Source organism: Onthophagus taurus, chromosome 7 (assembly GCF_036711975.1).
Source record: "Onthophagus taurus isolate NC chromosome 7, IU_Otau_3.0, whole genome shotgun sequence".
Lineage (NCBI taxonomy): Eukaryota > Metazoa > Arthropoda > Insecta > Coleoptera > Scarabaeidae > Onthophagus > Onthophagus taurus.
The window spans coordinates 22,143,407-22,168,213 of NC_091972.1; the positions used below are offsets into that span (position 1 = coordinate 22,143,407).

The 24,807-nt window shown below is 35.2% G+C and overlaps 1 protein-coding gene across 2 annotated transcripts in view; it reads left to right on the top strand.

The window, feature by feature from the left end:
* The window catches only part of LOC111415940 (sidestep IV), a 213,123-nt gene that overhangs the window by 143,737 nt on the left and 44,579 nt on the right, over positions 1 to 24,807 (top strand). For both annotated transcript variants that reach the window (XM_023047842.2, XM_023047843.2), the window contains exons 2-5: positions 3,325 to 3,457; positions 8,342 to 8,550; positions 18,031 to 18,141; positions 18,329 to 18,532. In XM_023047842.2, the coding sequence (XP_022903610.1) occupies positions 3,325 to 3,457; positions 8,342 to 8,550; positions 18,031 to 18,141; positions 18,329 to 18,532 (657 nt within the window). The remainder of the gene's footprint in view (positions 1 to 3,324; positions 3,458 to 8,341; positions 8,551 to 18,030; positions 18,142 to 18,328; positions 18,533 to 24,807) is intronic.

Here is a 24,807-nt window from a genome sequence, read left to right on the forward strand (position 1 = left end):
TAGCTTAAGAAAGTAGTAATTTTATGTAACAGTGTTTTAATTGAATTTTTAATAAACTTCGTGGTAGAAAGATTAAATCGCATCTGATTCAATTTGCGTTTCAATAATTAGTTTTGGTGTTTGTAGACTATTTTATTTTATTTGTTTGATTATAACATAACATTGTATTAAAAAATTAGTTGGTGAAAGAAATATTAATAATTTCTTTTTAATTTCGTCAATATTTTTTCACGTTAAAGGTTTGTTAATTGAGAGAATAAAGCTTGTTGACGAGGCTTTTTCTTCGATTGTGTTGCCTTTACAAGTCAAGATTATAGCGCCTCAGCTGCAAGTGACCTCGGTAAATGGTTTAATGACCAGCAGAAAGTCAAAAATTGAGAGAATAAAGCTGAGGTGACTTGCGCGTTTTGATTGAGGCATTTCCTCAATCACCTTGCCTTTAAGAGTTTGGATTAAACGTCTTTGCAGCAAGCAAGCTAGGCTAAGTGCTTGATGAAGAGCAAAACTGTGTCTTAGCTGTCTTATACACACCAGTTAGTTGTATGGCAATATCCCCATGTTCTATTTTCATCCATTGAGAGGACGAAGCCGAGGTTGCTTGCGGCCGAGTTATATCCTCGCTCGTGTTACCTTTAGGACTCTCGATTGAAGTGTCTCAGCTGCAAGCGACCTCGGAAACAGTGCTTTTTGTAGGGGTAAGTGCAAACTTCGACTTGAACACCGCCGACAAGCAAAAGCGATTTAGTCATGGCAGAAAACCATTTAACTTTGAAATGTGAGTTGATCGATTTGAAAAGCATTGGCTGCACAACTAGATAATAATTGGTTATGTGTCCATAAACCAAAACCTTTGAGTCAATATTTAGATGATCCTTGGGTTGTATCAGGAGAGTAGTATTAGGCGGAAGATACAAATCAGTGATTCCGTTCTCAGTTGACACGCTTTTGAGGTGGTACGTTATCAAGAAGCAATATTGCTTTTTTGAAGAAGGCTTTTGCTATCCTATACGTTTTTACGTGAGGAATAAATTTATTTTTAAACCACATATCAAATATGTTTCTTGTTATCCGAGAACGGTGGTTAAAGTATTAGGGTGGGATTTCTCCAGCAGCATTTGATCAAAGTTGCATAACTTTTTCTGTTTGCCCTAAAGAAAATTACCTCATATTTTCATATGAATATATATATATATATATTACAGCATTCTTGCTGTAGTATACAACATTACTTCACCAACTTCCATTAGCATGATCTAATCTTTAATTGGCAGTATCTAGTCCTCTGTCAGCAATATCTATTGTTCTGCCAGTAGGTTCTAATCTCCTGTCAGCAGTATTTGGTCTTCTGCCAGCATTCTCTTGCAAGCAATACATAGTCTTCCATAGCAGTACCTACGTCTATGACTGCTTCTATGACAGTCTTCTACACAACATTATATCTAACATAACTAATAACATTATTATGTAGTCTTCTACAATCATTCTCTTGCAAGCAGTACATAGTCTTCCATAAGCAGTACCGAAGTCTATGAGCGCAACCAATCTTCTGTCAATAATATGAAATGAATAAAATTAATTGATATACTAAATAACCAAACATTAGATGATTTAGAAATAACCACATTGACAAGATTCACATTGAAAAACCTCGTTTTAAACACATTAATAGATTTAAGAATACACAGAATATGTGTTTTAAAAAGAAATTCGTTTGTATATCTGTGTAAAAGTAGAATTATTATTTCAAATAACGACCAATAATACGTTGATGTTTCGAATTAATAATGATATAAATCAATTATCACGCCATATTTATCACATTTATTATTCACATTTGTTATAAACTGCGGTGATTTACCTTGTTAAAGCAATTATATTACGACGACACAATTACTATCGTTCAAATAGTAGAGGCGATATTATGCAGGCAGATTGGCATGTGTCAATTAACCGTTTGTTGGAGGCCGATTTTTGCTTTAATGTGTATCAATGCTAGTTTGAAAATTGTCACTCACTTCAAATTCGCTTATTCATTTCCAATCGTTTGCTGTGTCTAGATTGAATTTAGAATTTTTGTATATTATTGAACTTTTTTTTTTCTAATTGAATTAAATTCAATACGTTATAGTTTACCTTATAGTCTGAATTTTGTTTAACTAGCAGGAAACAGTTTTCAAGAATAAATTCCGTTATTTTTGCATCCTGCAGAGTAGAAACTTTTCCTAGGAAACAATTGAGTTTTCAGACTTTCGCGACCGATTGTTCCTATAAAACTCGCTAGATGCAACGGAAGTCTATCCGTCCTCTCATTTCATCCAGCCGGGGTGTTTTAAAGATCCCTGTGGAGATAGTTCAGTATGTCAAGGATGTGTCTCCATTAAAACGTAATGCTTTCTCCAACCAGTCCGAAGAGTTGGAAATAAAAGGGGATAATATCGTAGATGGCAATAAGATAACCGTTCCGCTGAAGTCCGAATGAGTTAGAACGGAAAGGTTTGCGTTATAGAAGTACTTCGTGGAATGGAAATGTTGTTGAATATCTATATAGTCTTTAAGCTGTTTTTATCGCTAATTACTGATTACTCATTACAAGACATAATGGGAGGAGAAGAGTTCTTTGTTGGTGAACCCATTAGTTCTTATTCGTCTCAGAAGAGGAGTAATATTCTTATCGTCTAGTAGACCACCGTTCATTATTTCCATAATCTCCATTATCTGAATAGCCGCTGGCTCTACCGAATGGAAAGGTTTGAGTCGAACGATCGTCTCCGTCTCGAGTACCGTCGCCATTGTGAAAGAGGAAGGATAAACTTTTCCAATTACAATGTTTACAAAGTAAGCAATTTAGATAATCTGTTTGCCGATCGATATAAAGGTTAGGTGTTGCCGGCATTCCTCTTTCCTCGTATTAAATTTAATAATTACTAAATTCAAATTCAGAGCTTTTCGGCCAATCGGGTCGTTTCAATTAATAATTCCAAAGCCCATTTTAACCTAACGTATACGCGGTTTATGACTCCATACTCTTCCGGAACGTTCACCGTATAACTGGCTTACATTTAAGCTAACTTTATGGCGCTAAGTAGATCGATAACTGAAAGCGGTCCACCATGAAACCATCGCATTAATATTCAAGCACTTTTACAGATAGGCGCTTATTTTTAGCTTTGGATCGTAAAACTTCAATCGACTTCAATTAAATCCTCGTCAGTTTAATATTCGCTCAATATTAATGTCTACATTAAGAAAGATTAATTATCTTATAATTTTATAGTTGTATACATAATTTTTTAGGATCAATAACACAGCAAAATTTTGTTTCAGTACCCATGGAAGATGTTCAAGGAGTATTGGGGAAGAAGAAAGGATTACCATGTGACATAACCCCCAGGGACAGAGATGATGCAGTTGCCATGGTTTTATGGTTTAAGGAAACGATATTGGAACCGTTGTACAGGTAATTAATGCACGATTATCTAATTATCTGTTAATATTAAGTGAAACACTATACTTTATGAAGACAATGATTTAGAAGGAGATGGCACCAAGCGGGAGTTCCCGTTAAAGTGGAACATTATAACTTGTAAAATGAGAGTCCTGTGTGTGTTTAATGGGAACCAAAAGTACTCGGTGTCAGCTATAATCCAGCGGGGATTTCAACTTTTCTAATATTATTCAGATCCAGAGGCTCGGTTTCAATCCCGTTTGCCTACGAAATGGAAACTCTTTCGTTACAATAGCCAGAACGTTACAATTTACCTTTTGCAATTTCACGTCGCATCTCGCTTTTTGATCGTTAATACAATTCCGTAACTAGCCAAACTATGTTATTGCGTTTTAAAACTTTCTCGTACGGTTTATTAACGTTTACAAATTTATTCTGGAGTTTTAACGAAGGTTTATCACACTATTTTGTTCTGAATCATAAAAAGATATGGTGTGTTAATTCATTTATACCGCTTGTAAAATATAAGGAGTCCATAACGTTTTATCTTTATTCACAATAGGAGTAACACTCAACACTTAAAAGTTTAACACGCCTTATTCAACCTTTATTCTTAGTAACTTCCACTTAGTAATCCTTCAAAGTTGACGATTTCGAGTTGAAGATTTCTTGCGACCTATGTCGTACTTTTAATCACAGTTCATACATTGGTTTATTTGGTCTGTCGAGAAACGAATCTCAGCTACTAAAATCTAAAAATCGTAAACTGACTTTTTATTGTCCAACACGAAGTAACAAGCCTTGTTGTAACTGTGCAGAAGGACCTGGAAATCCTTAGAACTGAACGTTCTTCTACCGGCTCCACCGTTACTACGGGGCCGGCTCTGGACCAGTCAAATGTTGAAAACATAGTTCAAGAGATTTCAGACCGGGAAAAACGTAAGAATAATCTAGTAGCATTCAACTTGCCTGAGCTTCCGGATGGTAGTAAAGTTGACTAGCAAAATGATGATGTTAGATCTATAAATAAGATACTTAACTATTCGATAATCCAAGCACCTGATTTTACTGTAAAGCAATTGGGTAAATCCGTCGATCTTGAATCGTAAGCGCCCATTGAAAATCCCTTTTTACTCCTATGATGTAGTTCACAATGTTCTTAGGAACATTAAGACATTACTAAAATCTGATAAGTTCAAAGCTGTTATTCTAACAACAGACAAAACACCGCTGCAAAATTCTCTCTACAAATCTCTCAAAACACAGCTTGATACCCGTGTGAATGGGCACCTATCATAGTATCAACTGCCAATGACCGAACTATCCAACGGGAAAACTATTAGGATCCAACAGGAAGACCCACACACTTCGTTTATTTTATCAAAATGTGCAAGGACTTCGAACAAAAACTCACCAATTATACCGCTACAAATTCTGCCGATTTTTATATAATTTTGCTTACCGAAACATGGCTTTTTCCGGACATCACCAACTCTGAGTTGCTGCCTACTATATTTAATGTAATTAGAAATGCTTATTGCCTGCAGTCAGCAAATCAAATTGTTCAACTGTGATGTGTCCGAGATTTTAAATCTTGCCCCGCTGATTGATGTAGTTGTTGGTAAATATTTTTATTTCTCGATCAGCTTATTTATTATTACACTATACATACCTCCTGATGCTCCGCTGGATGATTTGGAACTGTTTCTTGATTCGCTTAGTATCAGCTTGATTGGGAAAAATATTATAATTTGTGGCGACTTTAACTGCTTCCGCTTTGTGATGTCCGAGAATAGCCTCGATCGCAAATCTTTCCTTTTCAAGAACTTTGTTGGTACTTAATCTAGTATATATGGTGTCAACATAACCATATCTACAACTCTAGAGATACGATAGTCGCCTTAATCTTTACTAACTTTAAGTGCGAAGTGACTGCAGAACGTGACGTTTCACCCTTACTTACAGAAAACTTTAGTCATCCTGCACTGAACATCTTGTATAAATCTCAGAATATTGATGAACCTCTAGTGTTTCCATCAAATAACCTTTGTTTTAACTTCCGTAAAGCGGACTTTCGTGGATTGTATGACGATATTGGTCACGTTGTTTGGTTTGATATATTGATGTGCTCGGATGTTAATATTGCAGTGGAAAAATTTTACTATAATATCTCTAACGTTATTGAAAAACATGTACCCAAATATTCTTTATTGCTGTCGAAATTTCCTCTATGGTTTACTGGAAGTACTAAACGTCTATTGAAAGTCAAGGGGCACTACATTAAGAAGTGAAAGAGATCCAAACAACTATCATACTACGATGAATATGTTAGGTTGCGCCGTTTATGCAAGGATGTAATGATTATCAGTTTTATCTCGTGAATACCGAAAATTATATATCCACCGACCCCAAACATTTCTGGCGTTACGTGAATCAGAAACAAGTCGCGTATTCCAGGCTGTGTGATCTTTGTTGGCTTTGAGATCGCTGATCCCCTGGGAATAGTGTAGGCCTTCTCTGTCTTCTTTTCCGAAGCCTTCAATCCTGGACCTACAACAATCAATAACTGTAACCAGCATATCAACTGTCCTGGGTCCTTCTACATTACTCCATTTTCTGTCGAGGAGGTAGAAATCTGTATGAAACGATAGAAAAATGACTTTACCGCTAGCGACGACGGTCTCCTAAGTTTTATTTATTATTAAAGATTGTGCACCCTTCCTCAGCAGACCGTTAACCTTTATATTTAATTTATGCTTAAAAACTAAAACTTTTCCTGCAATATGTCAACAAAAACTCGGACAATACCGGTTTTTAAAAAGGGAGACAGATTTAGTATTGAAAATTACCGACTATTAGCAGTTTGAACAATTGCTCAAAGGTCTCCGAGATGTTGCTATACTCCAGAATGACCTACTGTGTTCGCCCATATATATCTGATCATCAGCACGGATTTATGACTGGTCGTTCAACTATGACTAATTTAGCAGAGGTTACGCAGTTCATCAGCGAGCACATGGATAAACGGCAAGTTGATATAGTTTACACAGGTTTTACAAAGGCATTTGGTAGATTAGATCATGGAATACTTCTTTCTAAACTCTGCACTCTTGGATTTACCAATGATTTCGTGGATTTGATTTCATCTTATCTCTTCAATAGACTTTGCCATGTGAGTTCCAACGGTTTTAAATCTGATACGTTCACTGCAGGGTCTGGTGTTCCACAGGGTTCCATCCTGGGACCCTTTCTTTTCAATGTTTATCTGAATGATCTATTACGACGACTTGATTGTAATGTGCTTGGTTACGCCGATGACTTAAAGATATTCCCTCGTGTAAAATCCCCTGAAGACTGTGTTATCTTACAGCGCAATCTGAACATTATCAGTTCCTGGTCTGTACAGAATGGAACTGATCTTAATATAGCAAAATTCGTTGTCGTGTCATACACTATGTGTAATAATCCAATAACGTTTAACTACTGTGTGGGAATTGAAGCAATACGCGGAGAATGCGCTATTCGAGATCTGGGTGTCTTATTCGATGACCAGTTGTTATACTTCTCACCAGCTCATGCTCGAGAGAGTGCAGAAGAGGTTCTTAAAACACTTATGTTTTAAAACACTTGGTGAGTATCCGGAGCGAGGTGTTGACTACGTTGCGTTATTGGAAGGATTTAACTTTTCATCTTTGTGCAATCGTAGAGAACAAGCTAGTAGAAAATTTTTATTGAACATCGTCAATTGGACCGACTCACCTTCACTTAATTTTTGTTTTGTGCGATTCACATCTTACTACACCTTTTCTTTGTTATGCATTATCCTGTAATTGGGTCTTCCTATTGGATACTAAAGAGATATATTATTATTAATATAATTGTGGTGGAGGCGCCGGATCTAAAAAATTTTATACTGTAATTTGGTATAGTACGGTTAAGTCAGTTATTGTTCTCTAAAATCTACTTATTTATTTATTCGTGTAAAGTGAAAATGGCGTAACTCTTATCTATTTTGAAACCGTAGATGCTAACCTACTAACCCATTCTATTGGTCTCATAAGACGCTTAAAGTAATGAATATTCATCTTCGTTATAAAAGCCGATCTTGAATTTTCAACGAGATGGTGGATCGGGCGTAGTAGGGGAGCCTCAGGTAGTGACTGTAATGGCGAACTAGGACTTAAATCAAGTTAGGAGACAAGAGATTTAACTGTTAAGTTTGACTACCATCCCATCGTTAATCTCCCACCGGCTCCGTCGTGCGATTCATTGGAGGAACGCTTCTTCAGCGGCGTTGGCGGCTATGAATTATGGAACGATGAAGTATGGGAGGCCGGAGGGTACACGCCTACGTGGTGTCCTTACAACTTGTTCCTTGCCTCCTAGCAATTTTGGTAATGAATTTTCACAAAGTACTATTTAATTATCGCCAGTGTGTGAACGGGGCGTATAAATTAACGTGGAAAGAAGAGGTAACGCGCGTCCTTAATCAAGAACTGTTTAATTCCGAATTGGCCGACCTCCTTCTTCTCCACCAGGATAAAGGAATTACCGCGTTGTTTGAATTTCTCCGTGTAGTTCCGAGTTTACTTCGTCGTGCCAGACTGAAGAACGGACCGGCGGAGCGCCAGATCGTACTGGACGGCTTTAATTAAAACTTGTAACAACTTATTAAAAGTCGAGCTCTCGGAGCTAGAGCATGGCAAGAACGTCGAGCCAGCTTTGGAATGACAGCCCTTCACTTTTAATAAAGACCCTTTGATTACGAACTTCCGGTGTCAAGCTGCTTTAATATCGACCTGTTTCAAGGTTATTCTGTTATTATAAATTATAAGAAATCTAATACTTATATAAATATATATTAGTTTAAATTAATTTTTTTATAATTATTTTTAGTTTCGATGTTCGAGGTCGTCAATTCAATCAAGCCAAATTATGGTCAGCACCTAATATTTTTGGTAATCGAGCGTTCTTCCGTGCAACAACGAGTCCTGCTTCCCTGGCTATTGATAACATTCAACTCACAGATGAAGGAATCTATAGGTGTCGAGTGGATTTTAAGAACTCGCCAACAAGGAATAGCAAAGTGAACTTTACAGTAATCGGTAAGACTACATTTTTACTTAATTAATTTTATTAATTAAGTTAACTTTTTGATGCGTGAAATTTAAAATTTTTCAAGTACCGAAATCACAATAATTTTATAACAATCCAAAGTTAGGACGAGCGAGTTTGCTATGTCGAATAAAACTTCTTCGAAAGTTTTTTTACCGTCCAAAACGGCGACATTTTCTGGAGATCTTACCAACCGATTTTCAATCCCCTTCGGAGTTCGAAGCGTTGTTACACCGTATTACAGTAACTCCCGTAAAATTCAGCCATCCCAAGAGCCCAAAAGCTAGATGCTACCTCGAAAAATATGGCTGCACTCCAATTTCGAGCCCTACTTTATTTTAGGACATTGGACCTCCAAACTTGACGGATGGTTATCGTCGAGACAGGGGTCCTCTATAAGAAATAAAGATAAGGGAAAAGTCACCCATTTCATCGTCACCCAAAAAGCGCGTTTCATTAAACACTATTTAGCCACGAAACAACATCCGAAATAAAACGACGAACAATAAAGCGAAAAGACAAATAAACCTTGGAAGGAACAAAGCGCAAGACTATTAAATAAATGCATCCTTTAACTCCGGTTTTTGTGCTCCGAATCATAAAACCAACTCCGGTTGATATTACAGTTGACTATTTCGACGAAATTTACTACTACTTACCGGGAAGGAAGATTCATTTTCCGGTATTTGATTATATACACAGTCGGCTTAAAATATTTACTTTAATGTTAACAAACCTAGGTAAAACTAAGCACAATAGACCGTGTATGTAAGTTCTATATTCACATTTTCTCTCTTCGTATTCCCATAGTAAACACACAAAATAAATATTAGCAAGTTTTCAAAGAATACATTAAAGTAAATGAAACGTTTTAAGATTCATAACACATTTAATGATGTACACGTTTCTACCAAAAAATTAATGTATAAAGTATATTTTTTCTTATAAGAAACTTTGTGCAAAGGTATATAAGGGACGATTTCGCCTCAAATCGCCGAGGTCGTTAGCGGGCGAAGCGCTATGTTCCTCTAAACCTGATGATTTTATATCGATGTATCAAATCCCTCGTTCGCAAGTGACCTCGGCGGTTTGAGGGTAAGTGTTTTCTTATAAGAGACTTTGTATCTTTACCAAAATATATAAGACTCGAGTCAAATTGCTGAAGTCGCTTGCGGGGTAGGCGCTAGAAGTCTTCAAAGTTGACGATTTCGTATTGATGTATCAAATTCATTGCCTTGCTCATAAGTGACCTCGGCGATTTGAGGGTAAATATCTTGTTATCAGAAACTTTGTATTTTTAACAAGATGATCACTTGCAGGCGATGTGCCTTGTTCGGAAGGCACTGTAGAAGCTTTCCAAACTTCTAATTTCATTCTTTTGTGATCTCATCCTGGTTTTAACCGAGGTCATTATATTGTTCTTTGCTACTAACCACGATGAGTGCGCTTAACAAAGCGCACGACTATTAAATGAATGCGACCTTTAAATCCTGTTTTTATGCCTTGAATCATAAAACCAACTTTGGTTGATATTACAGTTGATTATTTTGACGAAATTTACTATTAATTACCTTGAAGGAAGATTCATTTTCCGTTATTTGATTGTATACATAGTCGGCTTAACATATTTACTTAAATGTTATCCAACCTAGGTTAAAGTAAGCGTGATAGACCGTGAATTTGAGTGCTGTATTCACATTTTCTCTCTTCGTATTCCTTGTAGCAAACACACAAAGCAAATATTAGCAAGTCTCGAAAGAATACATTAAAGCAGATGAAAGCTTAGAGCAAACGTTTTAACATGCATAATACATTCATTTATTTATTTAAAAATTAATATATAAAGCTGTATAAAATAAATAAAAGAAAACGGACAACTTTATTTGGAGCCTCTCCTCAAGACCTCAATTCATTCGTCTGATGGCGACCTAGGTCGGCAATCATGTAAATTAGATATGCAAATAAGATACCCTTTACCTCGCCGCTCCCTCCTAGAATTCAAGATGTTTAACCTGCAATTTATTGTAAACTGTGCGACGTTGTCGCTCTTCTACCGACGCCACGTCGCAAATCGAATTAAGGGCGCGAACGCCATTTTCCACCCTCCTTTTGCCGCAATCGTCTCTTCTCGTAGTAATCGCGTTAACGTGCTTTGCATTATGTTTCCGAAGGTACTCCGCATCTAGGTGCACAATAAACTTGATGAAGTAATCGCCGTAACGAAAGCTCGTTATTTATCGCAAGCGTATCAAAGCTCCACGGGAGACGAGTACTTTCAGGCGGAATTTGCGGACGCATCTTCTCCAAGTATTTACATTTTGCCGCATTTTCTACGTGGAAAAAGATCACTGTCGATTCCGATTTCCCTTCAGAGAGGATTTTCCGATTTTACTAAAAGGGTTCTCGTTACGATCTTAGAAGATTAACTGTGCACGTACGAACTTTTACTTACAACTAATCAATATAGTTTGGACCATTTCATTAAATTAAATAGGTTGAGCTAAACTTTTGATACTTTTGTAAGCACAAATTTAATTACATTTGTAGAGAATATTCTAATGTAAGAGATTTGGTCCTCAATTCTACTTCTAATTGATTATCTATCTAATATAGCGCAGATATTAGCGAATTATGCCTTGTTTCTCTTGCTACTCTTTGCAAGATGTAGATGGGATATAAATCCCTTTTATTAGATTTATAAAATCCATTTTGTTACGGAAGTCATCAAATCTATCGATTGTGTTAGGATCACTACGATTTATTGGGTTTTCAGTATCAAATTTTAATCAATAAACACGATGAATAATCTTTTTATTCACGCAAAAGTGATTGCCCTAGACAATATTACGCATTTATTTTTAATAATTTAATAGCAGAAGTGTTGTTGGAATGATATTTAATATTATTGTAAAGTTTCCGTTAATGATATCAGATTTTGTCTGATTATTTACTGGTGTTTGGTTTTTCGTAATAAATTTCGTTAATTTATCAGCTGACTCATATAATTATATTTATAAAATACATATTTTAAAATAAAATATTCATTTAATTACTGTAAATATGCCAATATTCTTAATTACTACAATTTTACATAAATTATTGTTCACTTCTGCTACTACATTAACCTCAGCTCCATTTGTAACTATTTTTTACTTTTAAATATTTCGATTATTATTGAACAATTCTTAAAGATCTTGATCTCATTTATCGATTAAATTTCTTCAGTTAAGCTTTCTGCAACAATTACGTCCATAAGGTCGAGGGATCACTGAATATAATTTCGTGGAGTGAAATTATCATATATTATACAACAAGACGATCAAAAATACTCGATAATACGAGACGTATTGCCTGAAACACCACGAGACCGAAGGTCGAGTGGTGTTTTTTAAGGCAATACGTCGAGATTCGAGTATTTTCGATTGTCGTGTTGTATATGGCTAGACTATTTCATGAATAAAAAATATACATATTTTTAGAATTTTAATATTTTTTAAAAAAATCACATTAATTATTATGGAAACATTCATGGATGTCACGAAATTAATTAAATGTCAAACAAGTGATAATACAAAGGTTCGTATTACAGCGATAATACAAAGGTTCGTATTATCGTTCTCCATGGTTACGGCCAAATAACCGCTGAAATACTCGCAATTGACGGAAAACCACGAATTCTTATTGGCTGTTAACGTTATGAATGAAATAGTCGCTGAAATACGATGGCAAGATTAACATGGACTTCATTTAGTTTTCTCAACTAGAATCATTGCTTTGAAACATTATTGACTAACTTATAACCGCCTGGTTATATTTCGTATCTGACATAGTCCAACTTTAGTATATGTAATAGAAATAGTTTAAGGTCAAAAAATGGTATCATCACAAGTGCAATTTTCTGGTTTGATATGATTAAGATAAGACATTTTCCGTTTTGGTCGTTTCTTGTATGTTAGCAAAACTTCTGGTGATGAGTATTTTTAACAAATATATTCCATAATTGTCTGGGTAGATATATCTTATGTAACCAATGGTCCTTTATATAAGGCCATTGCCTACAGAAGTTAGTAAAGCTGTCTTCTCAATTTTCTTGTTTCTAAGTATGGACTACAAAAAGATTTGATTTTGATAAAAGGACTATAAGTTATATGTTTTTTTTTCTGTGGAAAGATCAGTTCTTTCCAACAATAGCTAAGAAATTTTGTGTTGCTTCTCGTAAGGTTTGTTTTAAAAAAACGTTTTTTGGATGACAGAATCCAGGTTCTTATTTGTCCACGCAGAATCCTAAATTAAACTAGACACCAAAGGAATATTCTCTTGGAACTGAACATGATCATAGTACAGTAAATCCTACAGGGTGTTCCGTGACTCGACCGACAAACTTATACCATATATTCCGGGGGTCATTACGATCAAAAAATGGTATATCACCTATAGGTGAATTCCTTTTTGTTTCGGAGATATCGAAATAAAACTAAAAGAAAACAAAAAAAAAAAATAAAGATGATAAAAGAAAATTTATTCACTTATTTATTTACAAATGGGTAGCTAATTAACACAAAATTACAGCAGCTGTTCAAAATGAGAACCGCCATTTTCTAAACATGCAGTTATCCTTCGTGTCATAGAATGTTGCCAATTAATTACCGCCAATTAATTCTTTAGCGAATTAGTAGCTTCAACTATTTAGTAATCAACTCTTCACGTGTATCTCGTTTACGATTACTACTATACACACGAGATTTGAGGCTATGCCACAGAAAAAAAATCTAGAGGTGACAAGTTAGGTGACCGAGCTGGCCAATGTACATTTCCACCTCGTCCTATCTACCTTTTCTTAAGATTTTCATTAAGAAATACCGTCACCTGTCTCCCAAAATCTGGTGGTACCCCATCTTGCTGGAACCACATGCCACAGCGAGCTTCTAGAGGAATATCTTCCATGTAATTCGACAATTCTTTTTCCAAAAAATGAATGTAAGTTTCTGCATTAAGACGTCCTTCAAAAAAATGAGGCTCAATAAGATGATTATTTAACACACGTTGACGGAAAAAAGATTATAATGGTTAACAACGATTGTTTTGTGTGGGTTTTGATCCGTCCAGATGTGAGACTTACGTGTGTTGTTAATACCATTCCTTGTAAACTGGGCCTCGTCCGTAAAAAGTGTGTGTGAAATAACTTCTCAATTATTTTGTAACCACTGGCAATACCGGACTCGATTTTCTAAATCTTGAGGAAGTAAATGCTAGACTTTTTGTAAATGATAGTGATAAAGTCCATCATAGTGCAGAATTCTCCATATGTTGGTTTCAGGAATTCCCGTTGTATAAGATATTCTACGAATACTGGTAGAATAAGACAGTAGAAAAATCATTAATTTGTCAAACAAATTTTATTCCCAAAAAAACATAAAGTTACAGGTCGTCAAGAATATGTTTACAATTTCAATAAATGACAATTACAAAATGTATGGCGTATCCGTGAATTATTCATGTATGGAATAGTACGGGTTGCTGCTAAAATGTAATTTTAGGACATGTTTAAATTGTTCTGGTGAAAGGGATTTTGTGTCGTCCCGCAATTTATTATAAAATCTTATTCCTTGGTAGTTAACAGATTGTTGGCATGTCGACACCCTATGGTAAGGGATTTGTAATAATCTTTGATTTCACGTACTGTAGTTATGTAACTCCTCTCGGCATAATATACCATTCAGATTTTCTTTTACGAACATCAATCATTTATAAATGTACAACGAGTAAACGGACATTATTTTTGATTTTATAAAAAGTGGCCTACAAATTTTTAGTTCATTAGCTTTGAATAGCATTCTTACTGCTTTTTTCTGAATTAAGAGTATCCGCTCGATTCCTGGTGAACTTCCGCAAAACAGAATGCTATATGACGTCACACTCTGGAAATTCTAGTAATATACCACCATCACTGTTTGCAGATCTGTTAGGCTTATAAGTGTTCTAAGTAAACTACTGAGCTAAGTTTCTTTCCTATTACGTTCACCTGTAGATTCTATTTCAAAAAGTTTTCAAACTGCAGCCCCAGTAACTTAACTGCCGGGCGTTATTATTTGTTTTAGTACTAAAATCAATTTTTTGTGTCTTATTTTCATTCAGTTTAAGTTTATTCGTTTTAAACCAATCTGATGCAACCTTTTGTCTGAGACCTTTATTTTCGTGTAGCTCGTCAATTGTACTAGATGTATTTAACAATTTTGTGTCATCTGCATACATTATCGTCTTACACGTGTTCAAAGTTTCCGGAAGATCGTTCACATATAAAAGGAATAAAATTGGACCCAAGATGGATCCCTGCGATTTCCACCCTTCTTATGGTCTATCTATTATTACCAACTTGGACCACCTGTCTTCGATTTTCTAGGTACGATTGAAACACTTACTTGAATGCCTGATGGCATAATATTCCAGTTTCTCTAACAATATCTTATGATTCACACAACCAAATGCCTTTGGAAGGTTCAACATTAGTGCCGACATTTTTTTTGACCCATTAAAATCATCAATGATTTGCTGATGTAGATCAATTAGAGCTTTAATTGTGGAAGATTTCCTTACATAGCCATATTGATGCTTACTGAAAACATCTTCCTTGTACAAATAGTCAAGAAGACGCGATTTCACTAGATGCTCATAATAAAATTGTACTCCACTTTTTTTTTGTTAAATAGAAGGTATTACCTTGGCACCTATAAAAACGGCATTCATCTAGATTAAATATTCTACTTAGAGATATAAGTGGAGATATATTCAGATATTGGCGTCAAATCTTCGTTATGTCTCATGACTTGGTAGCTGCAGTAAATCTCTATTACTCTACTTCAAACCCCTACCATGACAGCATCAAGTCTTAATCAATTCTGCATCGAAGCAGCTTCGTATAAAGTCTGTTCAATCAATTCTGCACCAAACCTTCGTCAAGTTTCTAGTAAGTCAACTATGTGCCAAGTCATGTCTCCATGAAGCTTATATCTAGGAATGCGTCAAAAAGCTGAAACTGGTCATCATATTGTAGCGCTTCTGCCGCAAGTGGCGTCGACTTTATGGGGTTTTATTTAGCCTTTTGGCCGAGGCTCAGTGACCAGAGGCTCATCCCGACTTCTTTTTCAGGGGATATTTGAAAAGTAAAGTTTTTTCTCTCGATCCACCTATCTACTAAAATATATTCAGTGATTGTACTTGTTGAAGTTTTATGTTATGATTTTGATTCCTGCTCAATGTTTCTCACCCTGCACAACAAACATCTTTCTCTTCTATGACTATGACATCAATGTCATATTTATTACATTTTGAAACTGAGTAAGAATAAAATCGCTCATCTATCATAAACAACATTATGTGATATTATCAATTTTTCAAGCAAAACAAGCATATAGTTTTGCAAAAACTTATCTTTTATTTATTTCGATTAATTAATTAATATTAACTTGGTAATGAATTGTTTCATCTTTTATTACTCAATTAAATTGCCAACACCAAATATCACTACCGTGCTATAGGTCAATAGCGAAGAATTTAATATCCTGGCGTTAGTGTAGGGTATCTAAGTCGTTGTTAATCCGAAATAAACCGCCCAAAGGGCCATATCTACCAGTTTACATAATAGAGTGGGGCGCGATGAAGACACGCTTGTCAACGTGGCTATTACAGCAGCTAATCTGACGCGGTTTCTGTTGCACTGCTATGTATCCCGGGAGGTTTCCCCCGTATCCCGGTAGCCCTGAAGGCGAGCTCTCTGTTACATGTTTCGGGAACAGCCGCAATGCAGGTCTTATCTCCGGGAGCCCGAGTTTATTAACGCTTGGTCAGGTAATACTTTCTAGATAAACACTTCAGCGCGGATTTGGCAAATATACGGGAAGGTATGATTTTCAACAAAAACCGTTCACGATGTAATTAATGGAGAAGGTAGGAGTAATTTTTCATCGTCGTTAAAATATCATTAAGGACTTGCGGCGTCCAATTAGCGGAAGAGAAGGCGCAGCACGAGCTTTTCAATTCCTTTATGCCGTAAGTCCTTTGAAGTGGGTAATTATAGCTACCCCGTCTAGAACTTTGTTTTTTAGTCTTTGCCTGATTAGTGTTGTTCTTCAAAATATTACAATTTTTCGAAATGATTGACATGTATAAAATACATTATTACGCTATAGAATATTGTCGACATCATATAAATGTTCCGTAATTAATTAGTACAAGTAAAGTTTTTTAGAGATGTGTTTATATATAGAGTAATAACTAGTATTTATACAAAAACTGCTGTAACACATTCAGTTGTGTTAGCGTTGGATGGCTGACACCAGTAATTAATTAATTTTATAGAACACTTTGCATAACAAATTTTGGCCCAGTTGGCGCATCAGGATGAGAACAATTTTCAATGAAAAATTACATTATAATCGACGTCGTTTATTAAATATTCTCTCCGAGCTTTCCTCGCCGGCGAATAAAAACTTGGCGCATGCTTTATTCGGCAGAGTAAACTAGAAAATAAATTTAGACGATTTGATTGTATTATACAGGGTAAACAATGAATCCCTGGTGATTATGCAAAGAACCGGTCCTGGAAAAACGGAGCGCCCAAAAGTAACACAGGAGGTTGAAAGACGTTTAATTATTGCGAAATCTAACACATCCCCCCGAATTTTAAATGGGACCACCGCGAATGGTGCCCTTGATATTAGCATTTAGATTAAACGGGCAATAAAATATCTCAAAGCAACAACAGCCGCGTCACCGACAAAACCCATTACACATCTCGAACAGATTTAATACGTTCGAAAAATCAACAGCTGCTTCCCCGTGGAGCTACGATAAGAATTGCTACCACAATTCATCGTAGAACCGTTGAAGATGAACGGAGAGGATCGGGAGTTTAAAACCAAACTTTGTCGGAACTCGCGCAGGCCAATCTACTTCTTTATCGGCCCGTTTTCCCTTGCGGCTTCGGTCGCAATACCGTTCCCTTTAACCGCAATTTCCAGTGTCATCATTCGTCCTGCCAAACGCGGACTCGACTTTCTTCTACTTTTGTTCCTGAGCAAGCGAAGGGAAATTGAACACTGTAACCTGGTTGTCGGATGAAAAAAATATATGGAGGAGATATTGAAAGTTCTTGAATTAGTTTTAGAGTTCATTCCATTTTATGTTTTACAAACTTTAGACTTTAGGCGACGGAAGATATCCTTATTTATATCTTAAAGTTCATGTCGGATTAAAGTTCACATTTCAGTTTCACTTTACCTCCTACAAATCCTTTTAAAGAATACTAAGGATAAGATTGTTTTGCGGTGAAATGGTACTACCTAATTAAAATATAATTAACTTAAAACTCTTTTACTTACTCTGTTATTTTTTAAACACCTGATTATGGCGAGAAAGAGAGAGTAATTACGCCTTAATGCAACGCAGCCTTTAATGCCTGTTTCGTGTTGCAGTACCTCCGGAAAGGCCAGTAATTTACGACGGCAAGAGAAGAGACAGGACTACATTATTAGAACCTTATAATGAAGGCAGTGACGTCAACTTAATTTGCGAAGTTAGCGGAGGTAAGAAAGTTTTAATAAGGTGCGCCCGTCTGTCCATCTTCTCTTTACCCAATGAACGCCGATCGGTTTCCCCTCGTTCTTTCCCTTAGGACTACAGTATTCGACATCCTTTAAATTCCTCAGTCCATCAAATAAAAGTGTTCCCCTTCAAACTATGTGTAATAAAATTTCTTTTTCAATTTTTTAGGACGTCCCCGACCGAGAGTACTCTGGTTCTTAGAAAATCGTGTTATAGATGATTCGTATGAGATGAGGCCAGATGGGGTTGTGGTTAACCATCTAACGTTCCCAAACGTAGGAAGGCAGCATCTAAATGAAAGACTGATTTGCCAGGCCAGTAACACAAACCTGGTTCCCCCAGCGACAAAACTAGTAGTACTTAACATAAACCGTAAGTAAAAAACCTAGGGATAGGTTTTGACACTTTCTTATCTACTCTAACGGGTGGGAAATCAGTGAGGAACCTGGCCAGAAAATACAAATGTTCTAGACGTGTCTTGTTTGGGTAAAGGGGTCCCTAACGCTTTTTCCGCCGTGACAGAGTAAGTGTCGGTCGGCGGTCCGTCGCGTGACAATGGACCCTTTCCACTCAGAAAAGGAAACATGCTTCGATAAAGTTCCTTCGGGTAAACAGATGGGCTATGCTACTATGCATTCTTAACGTGTCCCAACCTTCTCGCGCGTGTAACAGACAGCGACCAGTGAGAGCACCCAGAATTTTCCGGGGTCAGATACTGATTTGAAATACCGACCGAAAGAGGTATTGATTTTATAAGCTTCGGGGCGTCATCGTTGCATTTGGATTTGGAACAAAGAGTTATTGCCCGACCACCTTTAATCCGTGGCAGATTACTAATAACAAGCCGTCCCAATGCTCTACTAAATCTTGGGATTATTACAAAATCGCCCACGACCTTTACTGAAGTTGACAGTAAACTTTTCGCCCGATACTTTATACGCAAGCGCGTTTGTAAACGATCTGATCTTCAAAACATCGTAAATTAACAGTTTAAACTGCGTCCATGTAATTTCTGTCGGTAATACCGGATTATTGCGTGTAACACAAGTACTGTTGATGTCACAACAGGTGTAACTGTAATCCTTATGCGTGTCTCTAAATATCCAACAACCTTTTAACCGATTCATTCTTTTCAACGTTGAGTTTCATATTTTCATAAATAATTTCTAGTACTTCATTTAGAGTTTAAATAGTATCTAGGATCAACTGAATACTCATTATTCGCTACGCTATTATTTTACTGGAGCGATTCTTATCGTTTTATGATGTGAATTGTGGTAAATGAATCACTCACGAAAATGCTTTTAAATAAGCAACTTTAGTATTGCTGTTAAAGATTTAGGATGCTGTTGAAATTTTGATTTATCAACTGAGATGTTATAGTTTCATCAGCATAATTAATTAATTTTGCTGATGAAACTTCTTTCTTCACAAATTTAATACAGGATGCCCATTATGTATGGAATATAGTATATATCTAGGTAGGTATCAACTTTATAAAAAGCCATTTTAAACAAAAGTTGTTTAATATTTTATATGCCACAATAGGACAGCATTCAATTGCTTTTATTTCAAAAAACAAATTAGCAACGAATAACACTTAAAGTTTTTTAAATGGCAATGTACCCTTTCGTAAGGCTCATTTGATAGAGATTTTTTTTATTTACGATGACGTAAAATTTTAGTACCCTAAGATCTGAAAATTTTTGAAAAAAATTTTGAAATTATTTATTAAGAAAAGTTAACTAATAACATTAATCTAGATATTCGAGATCGTGAAGAGACCTTGAAGTACCTCGAATTATTGGAGATGTACACTAATTTTTCGTTTATTTGTATTATTTTGTATGTAAATTTAATTTACGGTAATAATTCGATGATCTCGGATATCTAGATTAATGTTATTGATTAATTTTTATTAATAAATAGTTTTATACATTTTTTTCAGAAATGTTCTGATGTAAGGGCTCAAAAATTTTACGTCATCGTCAAGAGAAAAGTCAATATAGTAATATAGTAATGTATATAGTAATCTCTATCAAATGAGCCTAACGAAAGGTTACACTACCATTTAAAAAAATTCAAGTGTTAAATCAAATAAATTTATTTCAAATATTATTAAATTCAAATAAAATATTAAACAACTTTTGTATAAAATCTTTTTTTATAAAGTCAACATTTACCAAGATACAGTACAAGCTCGATAATCCGGCAAAATAAAATTTTTCACACTGACGGATTACTGAATGTGCCGGACTACTGCATATTATCGAGAAATAAGTTTTACTATAAGAGAAAACAAACAAAATAATGATCAATACTGTATTAAATCGTTTATTATTGGAAAGTAAACGTAAAATACTTATAAAAAAAATGATTATGTTATTCACATGTTATTTGTTAATGACGTATTAAGGAATTTGTCAATTGTTGACTGTTTTTTACAATAATAGATTTTATTGTGTATATTTTCTCTCAATTTCCTCAGTGTTAGTAAAATATCTGCAGATTGTTTATTGTCTTCGGCTCAAAGGATATTGAGATCAATTGCCTTTAATGCGTCCTCAGATTTCACAGAGTTCACTTGAAGTTTGGAGGCAACCTCATCTACATTACCATTGTCGTCTGCTTCATTACTGATCACTTCATTTATTAATGTAAGTCTTCTAAATCGCATTCACCTTCTACTTCATTGTTATTTAATGATGGTCACAACTTCTTCAAAGATGACTGTATTATTCTGTCAGGTACACTATTCCAAGCCTCAGTCACGGTGAATACGGCATCTTTTAAATTCATATTTTTTAACGTTTTAGCAACATCATTGACAGGATTTTTTTTGTAATTAGTCTTAATCATTTAGATCACATTCTGGTCCATAGGTTGAAACCAAAGGTGGGCACGTGTACTGAATGAAAGTACCCGGGTAACGGGTACGGGTACTTTAATACTATTCGGGTATCGGATACTTTTTGCAAGTACTTTTCACAATTTAAAGTACTCGAGTACAGTACCCGGGTACTGTTAGCGGTTACTCGGGTACGGGTATTTCAAAAAAAGTTACGATTGTGTTAAAAATGAGCAACAACTTGTAAATAAAAATAATAATTGGGTTGTACTACATACTTCAAAAAATATTTTCTTATATTGTATATTTTACTATTTACGTGATATATTATATTATGTATAATAAATTAAAGTCTAATAAATGTTTGTTAGCATTCAATAATGTTAACATTCCAAAGTTGTTGTCTGATTGCGCTTGGCGTCTTGGAGTTAGGACCATGTTGGCCAATGAGAATAACCTTTCGACAGGTGCCGGTAATGCGGTATTGTATTTTGGAAACAGTTTTTTTAATGTTGGGTAATCATGAATAATGTTTAAATTTGTACGTTTATCATCTAAATATCTTAGTAGTTCTAACTCAACTTTTGTTCCATAATGTTTAGTTTGCTTAACGTTTTTTTGTACTTCACTTTCATAGGTTATTTTCCTCCCTAGCTTTCAACATCGTCCTCTTTTAAGTCCACTGCTGCTCGCACTATAAATTTTTTAATTTCATCAATGCTTAAATTTTGAGTTAAAAAAATTGTTTGTATTAGACCATCTCTTGAAGCTAAATTTTTTTTCTTAAAATTTCCAATTTTTGAACTAGAGTTAACGTTTCGTGCTTTCGTTTTCGTGTTTTACCTTCCATATTGATATGGGTGCATAAAAATCATGTAACGCACACACAATAACAGAAACTCGTGAGAATCCCCTATTACTGACTATTCTAACCTTGTGATGAAATAATAAACGTGCCGGATTATAGTACGTAGAATTTTATGAGTGCCGGATTATGGAGTTGATTATAAGAGTTTCAAAATAACGGATTACTGGACGTGTCGGATTAGTGAATACCGGATTAACGAGCTTGTACTGTATATACTATATTCCATACATAATGGACACCCTGTATAATAAATCCAAACGTGAACATAAGATTCTTTATTGCATTTAATTTTCCTTTTAAGATTTTGGGGTATGTTGTATCGTTGTTATAATATGGCAAGAGATAGGGTTGAGGTGGTCATGATTTATGTTATTTGATATATTACAGATATTTTTCATATAAACCGTATTTTTCTATCGATATTAATTTTTAATTTAGTTTAGTACCTAGTACCTAGAAAATTATCACAGCGAACCATTTTCATCCATGCCACTTATCTTTAATTGCTTTAGTTCTTGACTTATTTTAGATTTCAGTGACAAATATATCCCATATGAAGATTTTGTGGCTTTTTGCTTTCTATCGCGGAAAATGTAAGAATTAGATTTGAGGTGGTTATGGATATTGTTTTGATATAATTATTATAAAAAAATCGCCTTTCTTAATATTTTAGCAGTAATTATTTAGTACCTAGAAAATTATCACAGCTAGAATTGATTGATTGTGATATGTTTTTATGGGTTCATTCTTAACTATTTTGATCCTTGCCACTTTTCTGTATCTGTTTTAGTTCTTGAGTTATTCCGAATTTAAGTGACAAATATAGGTCATATGGAGATTTTGGGAATTTTTGCTTTGTAGCATTCAGTAAGTTCTGATCCATCAGTTTCTTAATAACAGATTCTTAGCAACATGGCAGCCTTTTTAGAAACATTTATGCGTTTATGATGTGCTTATATTGATTGTAAAATCAAACATAATCCATTGCCTCGACGACTAGTAACACATTGGAATTAGAAATATGTGATAATGTCTCGTTCTCTATTAATGCAAACACCACTTCGTCTTCTTAGTAACATAATCGTATTTGGAAATTCTAAAAGTATCTGCTTTTGGAATGAAATATATTCTACAGCCTCGGCAGCACGGCATCTGATTGACATCAAATGCTGCAAAAAGAAACCTTTGCTTACTACATTTTAAATACTTAAGCCATTGACATGGCAGCGTAGCTGCATCGGCGATATTCGGTTCTACTTCTACTATTTGATATACTCGTTCTGTATTCATGCACATACGACTACCTCGACTGCATTGCAGCCTTGGCTTCTTAATAACATAGTTGTATTTTGAAACGCTGTGATGGTCTGCTTTCTGGCTTCACTAACTTCCCAACTTTGAAAAGTAGTCAGGTTTTGTATTGATATCATAACAATGTTATGCCTCGACTGCAAGTGACCTTGGCGTAATTAGGCTTGGTGTTGTGATACAATAGTGAGGTATAATGCATGGTTCAATTAAGCCGAGGTCGCTTGCGAACGAGACGCTACATTATTACAAAAACTAAACACCTTCTTATCCTTGAAAACTTTTAGTTTTTCTGTTGATGCAGCGATTTGGCTTATAAAAGAATTGTTTCAATTCAATTAAAATACCATCCAGAATAATTAGTTTTAGATTTTTAGATATTGTCAAGAGATGGCGTGCAATACATTGCCAAAACAGTTTCCAATGAGATTAAAAAACAAAAGAAAATTTAGGTTGTTAAAAAAAACAAGAGTTAGTTGAATTGGAACTTCCAACGAGAGCGGATCTCTTCGAATTATATATATTTTTTTAAGAAATACACAGTAAAGTAGTTTCTACAGATTTTTTGGCAATAAATTTTGGAAATAATTACAATACTAAATTAATCAATTATTGGTGGACACATTTTAAACACATTTAGACTAGAAATTGAATATTCTATATTGATTTATGAGCTATAAATTCGAAATTCCAAATATTAGTCTTTCACAAATTACAAAATTTATTTTCGAGCGGTGGGTCCCGTAATATTTAAGCTCACGGTAAAATATCGGGTCGGTAATCTTGAAAGTTCGCGTGCTCTGTCTGAGACATGCTACGTTCCGAGGTTTAAGTCTTCGTGCAACCCGTAACGCCTTCCAGACCGCATAAATCAAAGTGAGAGAATCTGTGACAATGCGAATCTCAGCATTACCGCCGACAAGGGCCAGGAAAGGGACTTGGTTTGGCCAACACAGATATGCCTTTTAAACCGGATCAGCCGGACCTTATTTATAGCGATCGTCGGATGACTATCATTTTTTAGGTTGAAATTTATCAGTACGTGATAGTTGCCCAAATTAATGTATACGCCTACGTAATTTCCGGTATGCTGGTTGAATCTAAACAGATAAGTAACATCTGTTTGTTTGCACTATAGCAACGAGCCGTGCGAAACGCAACCGAACGCATTACAAACAAGACTGATGCATTCTGCCTGTTTGCTATATGAATCCCTGCACTAAATATTATCATGATAGATTGCATTTAATTGCAGCTGGCAATAATAAATCACACGGAGGCATAAACTATTATAAATATAATTAGATAGATTTAGGCCGCGATGAAATAAACCAACGTGTAAAGTGTCTATAAAATAAACATAATAATACATATCATCTCAATATATTATGATTTCATTGATCGGATTCGGTTTAATATTTATGTAAACAACGCACCCCTGAAAAGGAACAAAACACCTGGCGATGCGGTTCGCCGAAAGCTTTCATGGAATCCAGTTAGTAAATTAGCAACTGGAGTACCTACCTACAGGGAAAACCAGAATAAATTTCTACTATAAGGGTGCAGCTCGAGTCTCGTTTTACTCTAATTAGAACAAACACGTAACAATTAAAATTAGTTAAA